The 19,394-nt window shown below is 38.9% G+C and overlaps 1 protein-coding gene across 2 annotated transcripts in view; it reads right to left on the bottom strand.

Annotated features, from left to right (window-relative positions):
- The window catches only part of RNF13 (ring finger protein 13), an 89,276-nt gene that overhangs the window by 23,171 nt on the left and 46,711 nt on the right, over positions 1-19,394 (bottom strand). For both annotated transcript variants that reach the window (XM_084769357.1, XM_084769358.1), the window contains 3 exons: positions 16,867-16,954; positions 9,417-9,507; positions 3,386-3,491 (listed from right to left, as the gene is read on the bottom strand). In XM_084769357.1, coding sequence (XP_084625483.1) covers positions 3,386-3,491; positions 9,417-9,507; positions 16,867-16,954 — 285 coding nt within the window. The remainder of the gene's footprint in view (positions 1-3,385; positions 3,492-9,416; positions 9,508-16,866; positions 16,955-19,394) is intronic.

Below are 19,394 nucleotides of genomic sequence, written 5' to 3'. Positions count from 1 at the left end.
GGGGGGGGATGACACCTGTGAAAGAACATGCAAGACTATTCTCTGGTCTCCTATTCTCTGGCCTCCGCATGTATGCATACACTGACACACATATACAATACACACACACACACACACACACACACACACATATACACGTGTGGGACTAAAGCAAAACACGTCAAGATACCAGCTAAGGTAAGGAGTTTCTCAACAGTACTTGAGTCACTCAAGAAATAGTCAACAACTGACAAGTAGAAGCTCATGAAGTCAAAAGGCTAGTGTACAGTAAACAACTCTTGTAAAAAAAATAGCCTACAGAGTGACAGAAAAATCTTTCCTAGCTATATATGACAGAGGTTTAATATCTGGAATATTAAAAGTCCAAAAACCATACAAGAAATCAAACAACCCAATCAATAAATGGGCTAAAGAAATGAAAAAACAATTCTCAAAAGAGTAAATACACATCATTTCTCGGCCTTCCAGCTAAGATCAAGTGTAAAAGAGCAAACACAAAAGGCGAATAACATTTGAAAGCATTCAACTTCACATATCAGAGAAATCCAAATCAAAACTACCTTGGGATTCCATCTTACCATCGTCAGAATATCAGCCATTAAAAAAACAGTAACCGTAAACACTGGCAAGGACAAATGTGAGCTGCTACTGGAAATGGAAACTAGTCTAGACATCATGGAAATTGATATGGAGGTTTCCAAAAGAGCCTAATGCTTATCTTCTGTATGATCCAGCTATATGAGTCCTGGGAATTTACTCAAAAACCTTCAGGTTGACATGTCACAGATAAACACACATGTCAACTATAAGTGCAGCAGCATTTATAGCAGGTGCCCAACAACTGAGAAGTGGGTAAGGAAAATGCCATTCAGACACACAGACCGACACTCAGACAGAAAGACAGACAGACAGACACACACACATTTTTCTTTTAGCCAACGAAAGTTATACCATCTTCAGGAAAATAGATGCAACTGGCCATAATCACATCAAGCAAAGTAAGCTAATCACAAGTACATGTCACTTGTGCTTCCTAGATTTTATGTAGAGATATATAAAATAATACACACACACACACACACACACACACACACACACACACACACACACACAAGACTTGAAAGTAAAGCTTTCTAAGGACCAATGGGAGGAGAGAGGCATGAGAAAGGAGTAAAGGCATTATGAAGAGGAATATGTTTAACAAACAATATATATATACATGTATAAGAACTTGAAAATACTTTTAAAGTTTGAATGGAGGTAACCTTCATGGTGGGAAAAAAGCCACTCTCAGAAGCCATATAATTATCAACTGTAAATCCCAGGGCCAGTATAGGCTGCCATCCTATGAGTTGTTAGCTGGGTATGCCCTGGGGCCTCCAAAATAAAATAGGCTATTTCCATTGCTGTTGGTTGCCTACCAAGGCTACATGGTAAGCCTTTACTGCTGAAGTTGCCACATACTCTGGTCATACATAATACACAGAAATTAAGCTGAAGCAGAAGTAGAAGGTAAGAAGCTTTCTAGAACGCATAGTACAGGAGTTGCTGTGCAGGCTGCTGGGGGAGAGCTGTCAATAACATCTCATTCAGCAACATATACTCAGCATACCTTGCATACTATACTCCTGAGCAGGCAAGCACGATGTGCTCACTGGTGTCACTGGCATACTACAGGGGTAACCCACCACTTCCTCCCGTGGTGCCCATTTCCCAGGAGAAAAATCATAGTACTGTAGACCTATAAAGCTGGTAGCTAAGGGCTGGATAGGTGGCTCAGCAGGTAAGAGCGCTTTTGCTGTGCAAGCAAGCAAACCTGAGTCTGAATACCTATCACTATATACAAGACTTGGACATGGCTCCCATGCCTGTAACCCCAGCGTTAGTAGGCAGAGAAAAGCAGATTCTGAGAGCTCACTCACTGGCTACAGCACTGAAGCAAATGTTTCTTCCTGCTCTAGCAATTGTTACTACCTACAAACCCTAGGGATGGGTGGTATGTAAGGAGCCCCTCTCCCCTAATTGTTAACTGCCTACAAACTCTCAGCGAGATGAGACCTACCACACTGCATGGTGGAATACTGACAAAGCTTAATACTGTATAGGAGGTCACTGCTGATCAAAGACTAAAAGAGCAAAAAAAGATTTCTTTATCTTTATTTTTTTCTGTTAATATTAGAATAACAAATACATAGTACTTTTATATTTATTCTCTTGAAATATTTCTATAACACATATTATATGGCCTCTAGAAATTTCCTTGACATAATCCTCAAAAAGAATTAGGAATTAGCCAAGTGTGGTAGCATACACCTTTAAGTCCAGCACTGGGGAGGCAAAGGCACACACATCTCTGAGTTTGAGGTCAGCCTGGTCTACATAGTGAGTTCTGGGACAGCCAGGGCTACATACACAATGAAACACTGTCTTAAAAGAGAGACAAGAGACGGGGGTGGGGTGGGGCGGAGAATGAATACATTAGGAATGATACAGTACAGGCAAATATTAGCTTAGTATCATTTTGAAAGTAGCTTGGACCTCACAGACCCTCTAGAATCCTGCAACCATACTCTGGTTATAAAGGTCTTAGAGAAACAATGTATCATCCCTTTACCTTAAGCCTCATAATATGTTTATTTACATTTTAATATAAATTTTCTCAAATTTACTTGGAGGTAAACTTGAACAGTTTGCTGATAATACTAATACACCACTAACCAGACTCTACAAATGACATTTTATTATATGTCTATCCACTGTATATGCCAATAAACACATCTTCCTTTTTCTCCATAGTTTATTTTATTTTTTATGTGTATGAGTGTTTTGTCTGTCTGTGTGTGTATGTATGTGCACCACATGTGTGCCTGTTGCCCACAAAGGTCTGAAGAGGACATCCCATCCCCTGGAGCTGTGGTTACAGATGGTTGTGAACCACCATGTGAGTGGTGGGAACTGAACCCAGGTCTTCTGTAAGAACAAGAACTGGGAGTGGTCTACAATACATTTCAAGCTAAGCTACAGGTATCAGTATATGTCCCCCCAAAACTGTGTGTGTGTATGTTTACACAATATGTGTGTATATGTGTTTATACAATCTAATAGATTCAGACAAATGCTATGCGTTTGTGTTGCCCAATTTTCTATGTAGATACAGAATGTGGGCCTCACCTGGGAAAGTTCCCTCCTACCCTTCCAGCAATACTTTACTCATCCCACGTGCCCATTCACAATTGCTGTTCTTTCTTTTTCTTTTACACTATATTTGCCCTTTCTGGAACTTTGCATAAAAAGACATATACAATACATACTCTTACTTGGTTTCTCAGTGACTTTTAGATCTACCCTTAGAACTTTTATGATTATGCGAAGTCAACTGACCTACCATAAAAATTACTATCAGGATGAGGCAGATACCCACGATGATGAGGAAGGGGATCAGATAGTACTCCAAAGGAAGACTCAGTTCTGGAACTAAGACAACGTGGCCCCTAGAAAAATAAAAATAATAATTAGTAACGATTATCAAGTTATGTTATTTTAAAAACAAAATAAAATTAACAACATGGCTATTTCAAATCTACTCTGCATATCTCATTTTCTAAGCTATGATTTACATAGTTTAAGGCAGTGGTTCTCAATCTGTGCGTCATGACCCCTACGTCCTTTGGGAGTTGAAGAGTCCTTCACAGGAGTGGCTCAAGTCTACCAAGAGAGACAGATATTTACATTATGATTCATAACAGTAACAAGATTACAATTATAAAGTAGAATTTAAATGCCTTTGTAGTTGGAGGTCACCACAGCATAGGAACTGTATTAAGGGGCTGTAGCGTAGGAAGGTGGAGAACCATTGGTTTAAGGGATGCTTCTTACAGTTTTAAGCCTATTTTGGACTTTTGTTTTTTTGTTTTTGTTTTTTCAGAATAACCCCAGGGGAATATTAATTACTGAATCAGTAAACTATCAAAAGTTGTTTTTTATATGTAACATTAGCATAAAAATAATAGCAGGCCTCGAGGGATGGCTCAGTGGTTAAGAGTACTTGCTGCTGTTTTTATTTTATTTATCCTGGTTTTAATTCCCAGCACTCACATAATGGTTTATAACCATCCATACATGCCAGTTTTAGGGGATCCAACACCTTCGTGTGACCTCTGCAGGTACCAGGCACACAGATGGCAAACATATATACAGCAAGTAAAACATACAGAGAAAATAAAATAATAAATAAACCTTAAAAACAAAAACATTTGCTCCTCCAGTAGCATGTAATAAAAACCTCTACCTCATTCATCATTGCCACCAACATAAAAACAGAGTCTAGAGCTAACGAGAGGACAGCTCAATGCTTACGACCACCTACTGCCCTTACAGAGGAACAGGGTTCAATTTCTAGCATCTGTATTGGGTGACTCACAACCACCTCTAACTCCAGCTACAGTGAACCAATGTAGGGAAACATTCATAAATATAAAATAAAAATAAATACTTTAAAAAAAAAAAAACAGCTACTCTAGAGCAGTGGTTCTCAACCTTCCTAATGCTGTGACACTTTAATACAATTCCCCCTGTTGTGGTGATTTCAACTATAAAATTATTTCATAACTTTGACTTTGCTTCTGTTATGAATCATAATGTAAATATCCAATATGCAATCCCAAAGGGTTTATGACCCAAAATTTAAGAACCACTGCTCTAGAGTACTTACCGGCACAATCATACCCCGTCCTCCTATGTACTTCACCCACTGTACCTGGCATAACAGACACAGGGCCTGTGTCCCAGCATTTATCTATCAGATGTGGAATGAAAAAATTCTCATTAAGGAATTCCAAAGAGAAATGTCTTCTACATTTCCATGCTCTCCACTGTTTGGCTGAACGTGTCACAGAAATATATATATAGTAGGAATGGGAATCAGATAATATCACATATTTTCTTTGACATAACCATATTGCTGGTTACTGTGACATCATTTTTATAAAACAAGCAGAATCCTTTCAGATAATGACAATGATCAGAGCCGGGCATGGCGGTGCATAAGCCTTTAATCTCATCACTCAGTTGGCAGAGGCAGGCAGATCTCATGATTCAACGCCAGCCTAGTCTACAAAGTGAGTCCAGGACAGCGAGGGCTTGCTACACAGAGAGCACCCACTCCTCAAGATCAGATTTCAGTTCACTATCTGTGTTTCACGAATGGCCACACTTTACAGGATATGAAAGCACTGCTTTACAACTCAGTCTAAGGAGAGGTATGCAACACTCAGTAATGTGGGTGTTCTCTGAGGCACTACACCAGAACAGTGTTGGCCATGTTACCCTGCCTCTCACTGCTAGGGGATCTTCCCCGTGAGATGATAATACCACATACTCAGTTCAAGGTAAACCAGTAACCCTTAGTACAAAAGAAAATATGAACAAGTTGCTTCCTTCCCCACTAACAAAACTTTAGGATTTCACAGTACTTAGAAAAAAGTGAGTATTTTTACTCCAAAGCTATTTTTACTGCTATGACTTGTCAAATCTGCATCTAAGGAATTGAACTAAACTACAACAAATATAAACAATATCAGAGATTTCTTCCAAATATTAAAAATACCCTCCAAAACTTGCTAGGATTCCTAGAATACAAGTGTCACTTTCAGCAGAATTTTTTGTAGCTTTGTATAAAATCCCTATTAATAATAGCATTGGTGAAGGAGACAGACAGAGAGAGGAGGAAGAGGAGGAGGAGAGGGAGGAGGAAGAGGGGAGGAGGAGGGGAAGAGGGTAAAGAGGAGGAGGAAGAGGAGGGGGAGGAAGAAGAGGAGGAGGAGGAAGAGGAGGAGAAGGAGGAGGAGGAGGAGGAAGAGGAGGAGGAGGAGGAGGAGGAGGAGGAGGAGGAGGAGAAGAAGAAGAAGAAGAAGAAGAAGAAGAAGAAGAAGAAGAAGAAGAAGAAGAAGAAGAAAGCAGCAGCAGGCTTGGGCCAACATATTTGATCATCTCTTCTAGCAAAAGACCATGTCAGAAAAATAATTCTTCAGTTCTAGGCACAGACTTCTGCACTACAACAATGGCACCACTTGTGTGAGACATTCCTCTTCTGGTACGTCATTACCACAACCCCACTGACATGCTATAAATTCACAGTGCTGGGGTCCAAAAGCTAAATTGCTCCATAACTAACTTTAATCAATTATAGCTTTTTAACATCCATAAGTAGGAAGCTTATACTTCATTTATTCTGGTTTTTCTTTTTTCATGTCTATGACTTATGTAGACACATTTTTCCACATATGACAAAACAAAAACTGTCCTGTGATTTAAGGTGTTGAATTGCTTAGAAATAACATGATAGGCAAGAAGAAACAAGCTATAAAAGCAAACCACGAACTTCCAATTAGGTAGAAACTAACACTTTAAAATAACAATGCTGTTTATAAGTACAAAGCTGGAATTCATTACAGACATTCCCAGGTACACTGATTCAGTGGTCTGCATTCTTAACCTAAAATTCTACATGTGCTATTCATCCTTTCCTGCCATATTTCAAATCATTTTAGCTATGGTCAAGACATATTATTAGAATTCTAACAACTCTAAAACTGATTTTCAGGTTGTCCTGGCTGGTTTATTGTCAACTTCATACAAGTTAGAGTTACCTGAGAAGAGAGAGTCACAACTGAGAAAATATCTCTATAAGATTGGCCCGTAGGATTATTTTTTCTAGTCCCATCCATTTGCTTGCAAATTTCAAGATTTCCTTGTTTTTAATAGCTGAATGGTATTCCATTGTGTAAATGTACCACAGTTCTTCATCCATTCTTCAGTTGAGGGACATCTAGGTTGTTTCTAGATTCTGGTTATTACAAATAAAGCTGCTATGAACATAGTTGAACAAATGTCCTTGCAGTATGATGGAGCATCTTTCAGGTATATGCTTGGGAGTGGTATAGCTGGATTTTGAGGAAGTACTACTTTCAATTTTCTGAGAAAGCACCATATTTATTTCCAAAGTGGTTGTACAAGTTTGCACTCCCACCAGCAGCAATAGAGGAGTTTTCCCCTTTCCCACATCCTTGTCAGCATGTGCTGTCACTTGACTTTTTGATCTTAGCTATTCTGATAGGTGCAAGATGGAATCTCAGAGTCATTTTGAATTGCATTTCCCTGATGACTAAGATGGAACTAGAAAAGATCATCCTGAGTGAGGTAACCCAGACCCAGAAAGACAGGCATGGCATATACTCAGTTATAGGTGGATATTAAACCAACATAGATGTCCTCTGAGAGATTCTGCCCAGGGGTGGATCGGGACAGATATTGGGACTAGAAGTTTGGACACTGGGCTGAGAGCTAAGAGTCATATGGAAGAGTTGGGGCAGGGGGCGGGCGGGAGGGGAGAATGGAAGGATCAGGAACTCCACAGGGAGACCAGCAAGGCTGGCAGATCCAGCCACAAGGGGGCCTGCAGAAACTGATGCACCAACCAAGGGCAATGCATGCAGGGAAACTAGACTTCTTGTTCTCTCTGTGGGAGGGGTGGGGCACTGCTGTTGAACCTCTGACATGCACTCTAGTGTCCACAATTTGATCACTGCCCCTTGGCTGTGCAGCCTTGAGGACAGGCTATCCTGATGAGACCTGAAGGACTGTGCCAAACAGTGAGGGAAGAGGGAGCCTGAGGGAGGGGAATGGGGGTGGAATATGGAGGGAGGTTGGAATAGGAAGATAGGAAGAGGCGATAACAATTGGGATGTAACGTGAATAATTATAATAATTTTTTTAAAATCAATTTAAAAAGATTAGCCCATAGGCAAGCCTGTGGGGCATTTCCTTAACTAGTGATTGATGTGGGAGGGTTTAGCCCATTGTGGGTGGGGCCACCCGTCAGCAGCTTGTTCTGCCTAAGTAAGCCACTAGGAGCGAGGCAGTGAACAATAATCCTTCCTGGCCTCTGCCTCAGTCATGCCCCCAGGTTGCTGCCATGACTTCTTTCAGTGTAGGACTGTTCCCTGCAAGTGTAAGCAAAATAGACCACTTCCGCAGACTGCTTTTGATCATGGCGTTTTATCACAGCAACACAAACCTAACTAAGATACAGATTCAATACGTAATAAAGACACTGCTCTTTCTTTACCAAGCTGCTAACGGTACAGTTGTGACAGCAATTACGTATGGTTGAGAACTGCTTCCTTTCTAGTTTCAGATCTGCCACAGCTGAGCTTATAGACTCACCCCAGACTAACCTCAACTTTTGTCGAGGGAAGAGGTATTTAAACAGTTTTTTGCCTTCTATTACCATGCCTAAATAATGTAAACACCATGAGTCTTGCAGGTAATGTTTGGTCTTTGAAGTAGAAAATGTGTAATGGAAAAAATAAGATTTATCTTCGTGTGTGTGTGTGTGTGTGTGTGTGTGTGTGTGTGTGTGTGTGTTTTCAGGCTAATTTCAAACCGAAATCAAAGCCTACATATCAAAACAACAGCTTGTTAATTTCTCATCTCCCATGTTGACACACATAACCTTGCTTGCCTCCTTCTGACCATCAGCCAACCAATTACCAAACCTTTAGAAGCCACACAGCAAAGCCTTCTACCAAGGAAGCAACCCAGGACCTGTGATCAGCTCAACTACTGGATACTGATGTGCATGCTGAGAACTGAACTCAGATCTTCTACAAGAGCAGTATACCCTTTTAGGGTCTGAGCCATCTCTCCAGTCCCCCAATACGCTATTATTCTTAACAGTGGTAAAATGACTAGAAAGTAGCATTAAAAAATTAAATGTATAAAGTAAAACTGATGCTTTCTTTATATCATTAAAAGCCAGAATCCTATTTTGAAACAAATTAGCTTACTAATGACTAAGGCAAAGATACCAAGTATCTCTACTGGTTAGCATGTTGTTAAAGGTATTGCCAATGCATTTAGACAGCAGAAAGCAACTTAAATAGAAAAGTTAGAAAGGAAAGGTGAAATTGCTCATGTGTATAATGAAAACATTATTGTTAACCAGAACATAATTTTATCAATCACAGTTTAACATACCATATAAATAAGCCTTCATTTTTGCAAATAAATGCTCCATAGCAAATGTAACATAATAGAAGAGTTACCAATAATTGCAAACAATAAAGAAACTATAAAATGGAAAATTAGTCTTTTTACCAACACTATACTAACATTAGCAACTCTCTATAGCACCAAATTTATATTTAATAGAAAATTCAAATAAAATAAAACATTTTTACAATACAATAACTTATTAGTATATAATAAAACAATCTTTTCTAGGCCAGCTGGGGCAACATAGTGAGATCTTGTCTCTAAATAAATAAATGATATCAACATAACTAAAATTATATAATTCTACTCTAAAATAAGGAACAATCTGAAGTTACATGTTTTTTTTTATATTCATTACTTACCCTTTTTCATATGTGAATTCATCTTTCAGGGAATTAGCTGATGATTCACCAATAAAGACAGACGGAATGTCAATTTTCTTTAATGTATCAACTGTGTAAAAAAACAATAAGTTTATTTGTAAAAAGTCAATATTTAAGGTTCTCTCTAATAGCAGCAAATGCAATAGGAAACAACTGCATCCAAATTCCAATGCCTACTGGTTGATCTTTCAGACTGTAGATTTACACTTACCATAAATGTGTTCAGAAACACCATAAGATATTACAAAGGTGAGGTTTGTCATATACACAATCACTTCTTAGTTCTTTCAACAGTCTTACAAGGTAGAGACATAATTTTTATCTTAAATATTTCCATTTGCCTTACTCTTCTGTAGTTAAAACTAACTATCAAAGAACAAAGACAAGGGAAAAGTTTTAGCTTTCCTTCCCACACATAACTTAATTCCTGCGTAAAGGGGACAATTTACCGACTCATTTCCAGGACAGAAACAAGCCACCAATGGAAGAAGTCTAACGGACAATACCATGACTCTGGCTCTCAAGAGGAAAATGGTGACAGGGATTAACTGGTAAGAGGCAAGGAGCTAGAGGTCAGAGCGGAGTTAGCTTCTAACTGGTGTCTCTGACCTCCATATTTAAAATGAAAATAAAATGCCACCAAAAAATAATTTTTGTAATATTACCCATTATTCAGGTATGGAAATAAAATCATCAGAAACACAAATAACAACAATTGTCTAAGTCAAGGCATGTGATGGAGACAGCTCATTTAGGGCTGAGTTTTTTTCAAGGTCTCTCACTCTCTGCATAATGTCTTGCTGTGGGTCTCTGTATTTGTTCGCACATGGTGCAGGAAGAAGTTTCTCTGACAATGGCCCTGATCTATGAGTATAGCAGAATATCATTAGGAGTCACTTTATTGCTACATTTTTCTTCTTGTTTTCAGACTAGTAGTATTTGGTTTTACCTTAGGTCCTCGGGCTATCTAGTCTAGCGTTCTCGGTCACCCAAGCAGTGTCGGGTATGGGTTCCATCTCTGATGTATGCCTTAAATCAGATCAGTGCTTAGTTGTTTATTTCCACAAGTTTTATGGCACCATTGCCCAAGCACATCTTGTAGGCAGGACACCATATGAGTAGGTGGGAAGAGTGGAAGAGCCAGAGGGGAATGGAGGACACCAAGAAAACAGGGCCCTCAAAATAAAATGAGTATAGCTCAGATGAAATCTCAGAGATTGAACCAGCATACATAAAGCCAGCATGAGTCTGCACTAGGTCCTCTGTGTATACATTATTGTAACAGGAACCCAGGCCTTAGTAGGCCCCGTAACATCAGCACTACTGACTCCATGGTGGAAGGACCATTCCAGCTGTAAACTCAGCATGAAGACGGCGCCACCTGTCCAACTAAAACAGACCTAATCCAACGTCCATACTTATGACAAAGGCTCTAAATGTACTAACCTTGCTTTTTGACTTCTGTAGTTTGCTTCTGGCTAATTGTTCTTGTTAGCTGAAGTATGTCAACCCAGGACATGATATAAAAGCTCACCCTGAAAAAGGCTTGGGACTACAGTAGGATCCCAAACAATAAATAATAATAAAGACTTCATATTGGCTTAAGCCCATGTCCAAGCAGTTGTCTCTGGTGAATACCCCACAACAATTACAGCTTCCAATTAGTGTTTGTTTGGGTTTTTCTTTTCGTTTTTTATGGATTCATATGTGTCTCAATGAGTCGGTCTCTGATTCTTATAGCTTCTCTTGGACTCTCTTCCTTCTGTTGGCTTGTCTTTCCAACTTCAATGTGATAGTTTGTGTTTTATTTTATTTTGTTATAATTTTAAAGTGAATAAATAAATAAATAAATAAGAACCTATCTGCTAGGGATAGGCTAACAACTGAATTGTCACTTGTACCTGTTGGGAGAAAATCAGTTTTCTCTGAGTATATCTATGACTCCAGGATAGGCCTCATGTTCAGAGCAACATATAATTGGATTCCATAGACTTTTTTGTCTGCTTTTATTTGGTTTCAGTTTGGTGGTATTGGGAGGAGTATGCTATTGTACTGGGGGCTTGCTTATCTTTTGAAAAAGATCTTAAGGTTGGGTGGGTAGGGAAGGGTGGAAGATCTGCAAGGACTTGTGGGAGGGGAAATATGGACCAAATATATTTAATTTTAAAAGTGTTTTAAATAATAAAAATATAATAACATTATATTTTATATTTATATATTAAGTTTTATAATGTAAAAATATAATAAATATGACAGCAAAAAATACCACAATCTTTTTAATGTTACTAATTAAAAAGCAGCTTTACTATGTGAGTGTATCTAGAGAAATTTATTTTTTTGTTGCTGTTTGTTTGGAAGAAGGAAGTTTACTCTCTTTCCCTGCTTGTTCTCACTTTCACTAGCAAGTCTGTTTTTTTTTGGGGGGGGGGTTGTTTTGTTTTGTTTTGTTTTAAAGATTTATTTATTATTATGTACATGAGTGCTCCATCTGCATGTACACCTGCAAGCCAGAAGAGGCATCAGGTCACAGTATAGATGTTTGTGAGCCACTTTGTGGTTTCCAGGAATTGAACTCAGGACTTCTGGAAGAGCAGACAGTGCTTTTAATCTCTGACCCATCTCTCTACTCCACAAGTCTGTTTCTTCATTGGCATTAGATTCTACTTTTTCAGGATTCCAGAGAGAGAGAGAGAGAGAGAGAGAGAGAGAGAGAGAGAGAGAGAAGAAGAAGAAGAAGAAGAAGAAGAAGAAGAAGAAGAAGAAGAAGAAGAAGAAGAAGAAGAAGAAGAAGAAGAGTCTTTCTTGTTGTTTCTGTCGGGCTGTGTACTCCAGGCTAGCTGGCTCATGGGTGATCCTCTGTCTTTGCCTCCCATTTCACTGTAGGAGAGCTGGGATTATAAGTGCACATTACCATAGCTGGCATTCCGTACAGGTTTGAACTCAAATTGTTCGGGCTTACATGGTACATACTTTTACCCACATCACCAACCACTAAATTTTATTGACAAAGTTTGGAATTATATTCCCTGTATAAGAGATGTTATTCTTCCATAAGAGACTATGATAAAGTGGAGAGACTTGACTTGAAGCTATTGACTTAAAATTATTAGAAATAACATCTATTGAGTTATGATGTCAAGAAAAATACAGCATAGACCTTACTTGGATAAAAAGCTTGAGTTTGAGTTAGAATCCTAGCCAAAGATGCCTTCTTTTATTTTGCCAGTAATGTATATAGATAACAAATGTAACTGAGTTAAAATGTATCAACTGAGATTTATAAAAAGAAATTAAAAGAGGGTATTGTAAAGGGGGAAAGGAAACAGTCAAATCTGCAGTTTCTTTTGCACAACAAAAGAAATAACCAATAGACTTGGAGAGACAGCCTATACAATGGCAGAAAGTATTTGCAAACTAAAGGTCTGACAATATAAGGAAATCAAAAATCTCACTCTCAAAAAATCTAAACACCCTGACTCTAAAATGGGCAACAGATCCAAGTAGACACTTCTCAAAAGCAGTTCTGATGTGCTAGCCACAAGGGTACACTATGTATTTCAAAACAAAAGAAAAGGCTTAAACCGTTTTACCATAGAGAACTAATACATGATCATGATGGATGTGTAATGTATACATGTCCTATGTTTCATGAGAACACAGCATCATCTTATTTGATGCATAACCCCCTGCTCATCTCACAAGTCTGGTGCTGCCTGTGCCATGCTTGTCAGGCCGCACTGAATGCTAGGACTTCTTATAGGATGTCTCACACACTCCATAATCATCACAGCTCTGGCTAGGCTGAGATCATTTATATAAATAAAGGAACACATTAGATTTTAAATATAATTTTGCTCATCATATTAGAGCTAAAGAACAGACAATAGCAAAGTACTTTCCTTAGATTATAAGACTGATCTGTTAAGAAATAAAATATCTGCTATTTATTGAGGATGAGGCTGCGTGGAGGACCAAATACATTCCAATGTACTGTCTCAGTCTGCACCTTCATGTTCACCTTTTGTTCCAAGAAAACCCTATGTTTGACTCTGCATATGTAAATCATTGAGGTTCAGTAGCAAGAGACATACTGGTTTGTAATTAAAAATGAAAATCTTATAAGCATGAATGTGGCCAATAAACAGTAACAATTAGAGATTTTATTAATTTAGTTTAGATACCAAACAGGGAAAATGAGAAAAGTCGGGCAAGACTTTAACTGGAGAGGGGAAGGAAAGGGACTACAGAGAGAGAAAGGAAGGAGAGGGAAATAACATTAAGGATGTTTCAAAATACCATAGGGAAACACAAGCTTACTCAAAAATATATATACAATATAAGTGCACATGCACACATACACATAGAAGCACACACACATAACATGTAAATTTTTAATCGAGTTATACCATACACAGTGACAATGTTGTCCCCAAGCCATAGTCTAGCTGACAGAAACCCCAGTGGCAGGTTTGGGAACCCCCCCTTTCAAGGTGGTACTCAGGATGATCCAAGAGACTCCCTGAAACAATACAGGCTATTTCCATTGGCCTTAGTTGCCTCACAGAGCTTAAAGACAGTATCAAGAGATACTATGTAAGATACTATGTCCTCTGCAGCTATAACGTGTAGGAGTCACAACAACTACTGTCCAGGAAGACACCCTCAATGGTACAACAGTGGCACACTCCTCTGGGGATAACCAAGAGCTGTCTAATTGGACCTGAAGTCTGCTCAATAGTATGGAATTCATGCATGGCACTGCAAACCTAGCCAACCACCCATGGCTGGTGAGGTCATGCACTCTGCTGCCAGTTGCCTAGAACAGCATAATTTCTAACTGCATTCTAAATACTTATGCTTACACCCAAAAGATAAATAAGGCTCTCACCCATCATCAAAGAAGCTTCATTTTGCTGCAGATAGAAGCTACATAGAGATCAACAATTGGTCAAAATACCAAGCATAAGTGACAGCGGAGTGTCCCACCTCAATTGATACCTCTACAACACAACCTCCATTCCTAAGGTTCATGAAAATTGAGTGAGGAGGAGCAGAAGGATTCTAAAAGACAGGACAATGATGTCGGCTGCAAGATAGTATCTTCTAGACAAGACAAGAGAGCTGTACCCACAAAATCTCAACAATATGGTTGCCCCAGCAAGACAGCACAATGACAACAACCACAGTCCACATGTCAACATTGATGGGAAAAATTTCACAAGGCTCCAGCTCTACATGAAGAGCTATAGGCAAGCAATGGCTTCTGAGAGAGAGAGAATAAATTTTCTCCAGGATGAGCCCCTGATAGGTTATCCAATGCCAAGTGGTCAGCCCTAAACATATGTCCACACAAACATCACAAAATGAACTCTACAGTTTGTGTGCTTAAAACAATAACACTTAGAGGAGACAAAATCATGGATTTGAGACAGAGGGAGGAACACAAAAGATGCTGGAGAGAAGAGAGGAAGGGACAGAAATGGTGTAAATATAGAACTCATGAATGAAGTTCTCAAAAAAAACTTAATTAAAAAAATACATGATAGCCTGGAGTTATGGAAACTATATTGAGCGAAGGAAACAGCTTTAAAAAAAAAAACAAAAACAAAAAACAGTGACTAGCTGGGCATGGTGGGACACACCTTCAATCATGGCACCCTGAAGGCGGAGACAGTCTAGTACAGCTTCCTGTGAGTTCACTGTACTACATAGTACCTTACCTCAAAACAAAAACAAATAAAACCATTGAAAAATGTTAAGCAGGTTGTGGTGGTAGTTAAGCAGGGAGTTAAGCAGGGTGTGGTGGCGCATGCCTTTAATCCCAGCACTCAGGGGGGCAGAGGCAGGTGGCTCTGTGAGTTTGAGACCAATCTGATCTACAAAGTGAGTCCAGGACAGCCAAGACTACACAGAGAAAAACCAAAATACCACTTTTAAAAAAGAAAAGAAAAAAGCTAATTAGCTTATTAAAGTTGGCTCATTTCTCCTTGTGAACTAAGATTTGTAATAAGAAAATATTCTTATTTCAAATAAAAATTATGGGTGTATCCATATAATATAAAAGGCCAACTGATATAAAAAAAGCATAGTGGCACACGCCTTTAATCCCAAAACTTGGGAGGCAGAGGCAGGTAGATTTCTGTGAGTTCTAGGCAAGCTTGGTCTATGCATTGAGTTCCAGGACAGCCAGGAACACACAGAGAAACCTTGTCTCAAAAACAAAAACAAAAAAGAAGGAGGAGGAAAAGAAGGAGAAAGAAAGGAAAAAAAGGAGGAAAGGAAGGCGAGGGAGCGAGGGAGGGAAGCAGGGGAGAGTAGGAGGAAGGAAGGAAGAGAGAAAGAAAGAAAGCATCCATCCATCGAGCTTGGGTATCTAGCACCTATATAAAAACCCAGCTCATCACTGTAATTCCTGAAGTGGGAGACAGAGAGGAGGATCACCAGGTCTTGCCAGGCAGCAATCCAACTAATCAGTACATTTGGATCTGTAGAAAACCTCAAAAAATAAGGTGAAAGGGCAGTAGAGAGTCTCAGCATCAAGATCACTTGCCTGCTCCTCCACGGGACTCATCTATTCCTAGCACCCACAGGGCAGCTCACAACTGTCTACATCCCAAATCCAGGGTGTCCGGTGCCCTCTCCTAGCTTCTGTGGTAACTGCACATACATGGTGCACATAGACACATGCAGCAAAACACCATATTTATATGATAATAAAATAAAATACACACCCATGCATGCACATGCAAAAAACATACAAAATAATGCATAAGATATATGGCTTTGAAATTTCAGCAGAATACAGTAGATACTTTATCTATACATCTTAAAATTTAATGTTATATATACCTATATAAATTATAAAAACGATTCTACAACATTCTGTAATTTTCATTACATTTTTATTTATTTTGTATGTGTTTGTGTGTGTGTGTGTGTGTGTGTGTGTATGTGTGTGTATGTCTGTCCATCCGTCCCATGGAATGCATGTGGTGGACAGAGGACAACTTTCAAGCATGGATTCTCTTTCTTCTACTATGTGGTTTAAGGAGACTGAGCTCAGATCAGTCCTGACAATGCCTTTGCTCATTAATCCATCTTACAGGTATTCCATGGCATGTCTAACAAGTAATTAAATGGCTATTTATGGCTTTTGACTTCTTTTTTTTTTTTTAAAGAAAATGTCTACAAATAAGTAAACATATAAGCAAAAAACAAACAAAAAAACAAAACAAAAACACCTTAACCATTCAAAATAAAGGACAAGTCAATTCTGCCTCAATTGGAAATCAAATTGTCCCAAGCTAAGAATTATCTGATAAAGAAGAAACGTTATTATATAAACAGAAAACGAAAGAAGAACTTTTGTTAATTTTCATTTGAAATGATCTGTCAATCAGGAGACAAGAGAAGTGATACCTGTACTTACTGTCGTTGGATCCCATGCTAATAAGGTCATCAGAGTCTACATTGTGAACTATGGCTGCTTTGTATCCTGCTCTCTGTGCATTTAAAACCTGCAGATGAGAAAAATCATATTATGAGGAAGATGTTACAAGCCTACCCTACTTGCCTAGAAGCATATCATGTGCATCTGTAGAAATAAAGGTGTAGATGTCTATAGGAGACTACAGGAGTTCTTTGGATACGTTCTCTTCTCCTTCAGGGCATTAAAACAACTCAAGACAAAGGCCAGGGATGTGGCACAGTGTTAAGAGGACTCAAAGCAATAAAGAGTCTATTTCCAAAACAGAAACCTGCCATGATCAGGCTGAGTAATCCCCAGGCCCCAAGCATTCAAATCTAACTCAATACTTACTAGTGGCATAAGCTCAGGCAAACTACGTTCTCTGTATGTGAGGAGAGACACTTGCATGCATGTTCACACATATATGCACAGGTGTATCTCTGTGTGAGTATCTGTGTGGAGACCGGAGGCTGACATCAGTTGTCTTCTCTGATCACTATTTTACTTACTGAAGCAAGGTCTTATTTTAAACCCAGAACTCACAGATCTAACTAGTATAGGCAGCCAGCTTGCTCTGGAGATTTTCTGTTTCCCGTTCCCCAGTGATAGGATTACAAAAAGGCTATTATACCTACCCAATATTTAATTTACATGGGTGCTTGAGATCAATCATCACAGTTAGGAGACAGGGACTAATTTTCTAAGCCACCTATCTATGTATCTCTACTTTCTTTTTTCAATCCTCAGTTTCTGAAACATTCTCATATATAAAAATAATATTTTGAAGTGCTTAAAACCATGCATCATATATAGAAATGTGGCATATAAAAGCAAATCAGGATTCCAGCTTACAACTCTAGTGGAAATGCCTGGTCTACCAGAGGCCACAGTAGCAGCCAGAAACCCAGGTTAGCCCCACTGCCAGTGGCCTACCAAATGCCCATCCAGCCTTCCTCCAACCACCCTCCCCTCATCACCATATCCCAGTCCACAACTCCAGTGGAAGCCCCCTGCCTAAGCAAAGTTCACACCGGCTGGCAGAACCCTAGGCAGGCTGCTTACCCATGAATTGCCCCCACATTCTCAGTGTCTGCCTGCCTACTGCAAATTGGTCCTCCCTTCTTCAACACCATCTCCTGGCTCACAACTCCTGTGGAAGACCCCCCCCACCTCAACTGGTGGCCTCCAAAATTCCAATCCCCTCTCTCCGTCCAGCCTCCAACTTATATGATGACCCCCTACTCAACCACAGGTCAGACAAGCCAAAAGACTAGAGAAGAAACAGAAACCAAGGAGGGGGGTTAAGGGGGAACCCAGCCATCCAATAAAGACAAATTCAAAAATCAACACCTAGACCTATAATTGCCCCAAACCTGGATGCCTAGATGCCAGTGTAAGAACGCAATGAAAAATAGTCAGGGCAATATGTCAACACAAGAGCCCAACTATCCTACCACAGCAAGCTCTGAATATTCCAGTACAGATGAAAAAGAAAGAAAGAAAGAAAGAAAGAAAGAAAGAAAGAAAGAAAGAAAGAACCCTTAAAATGAACTTTATGAAGACCACAGAAGTCCTTAAAGAGGAAATGACAAATTCCTTAAAGAAATCCAGGAATTGTTAAACCAACAAGTGGAGAAAATTATTTAATCTCTTAAAGAAATCCAAGAAAAAACAAAGAAAAAGTTGAAGGAAATGAATAAAACTGTTCAAGACCTGAAAATGGAAATAGAAGCAATAAAGAAAACACAAACTGAAGGAATTCTGGAAATGGGAACTCTAGGTAAGCTAACAGAAACTACAGATATAAGCATCACAAACAGAATACGAGAGATAAAAGAGAAAATCTCAGGCATAAAAAATATGATAGAAGAAACAGACACACCAGTCAAGGACAATATTAAATCTAACAAAATTCTTGACACAAAACATCCAGGAAATCTGAAACATTATGAAATAAGAATAGATGAAGGGAAAGATTGCTGGCCCAAAAGCCCAGAAAATATTTTCAACTAAATCATAGAAGAAAATTTTCCTAAGCTGAAGAAGGACATGTCTATAAAAGTACAAGAAGTTTACATTTGGGCCAGATTGGGCCAGAAAAGAAAGTCTCCTAGCTGCATAATACTCAAAAATCTAAACATAAAAAAAACAAAGAAAAATATTAAAAGCTGTGAGGGGAAGAAAAAACAAGTAACATATAAAGGTAGACCTATTAGAACTAAACTTGACTTCTCAGAAGCCAGAAGGGTCTGGACAGACGTCCCACAGACTCTGAGAGGCCACAGGTGCTAGCCCAGACTATTATACCCAGCAAATTTTTCAATCACCATAGATGGAGAAAATAAAATATTCTATGATAAAGTCAAATTTACAGTAACTATCCACATAGCCACAGAAGGTACTAAAATGTAAACTCCAACCCAAGGAGGTTAACTATACCCATGAAAACATAGGAAATAAATAATCTCAAACCAGCAAAATCAAAAGAA

Source organism: Acomys minous (genome assembly GCF_964271855.1).
Source record: "Acomys minous genome assembly, chromosome: 19".
Taxonomy (NCBI): Eukaryota; Metazoa; Chordata; class Mammalia; order Rodentia; family Muridae; genus Acomys; species Acomys minous.
Note: the sequence above shows the minus strand (reverse complement) of the source record. Positions and strands in the feature narration are given on the sequence as shown.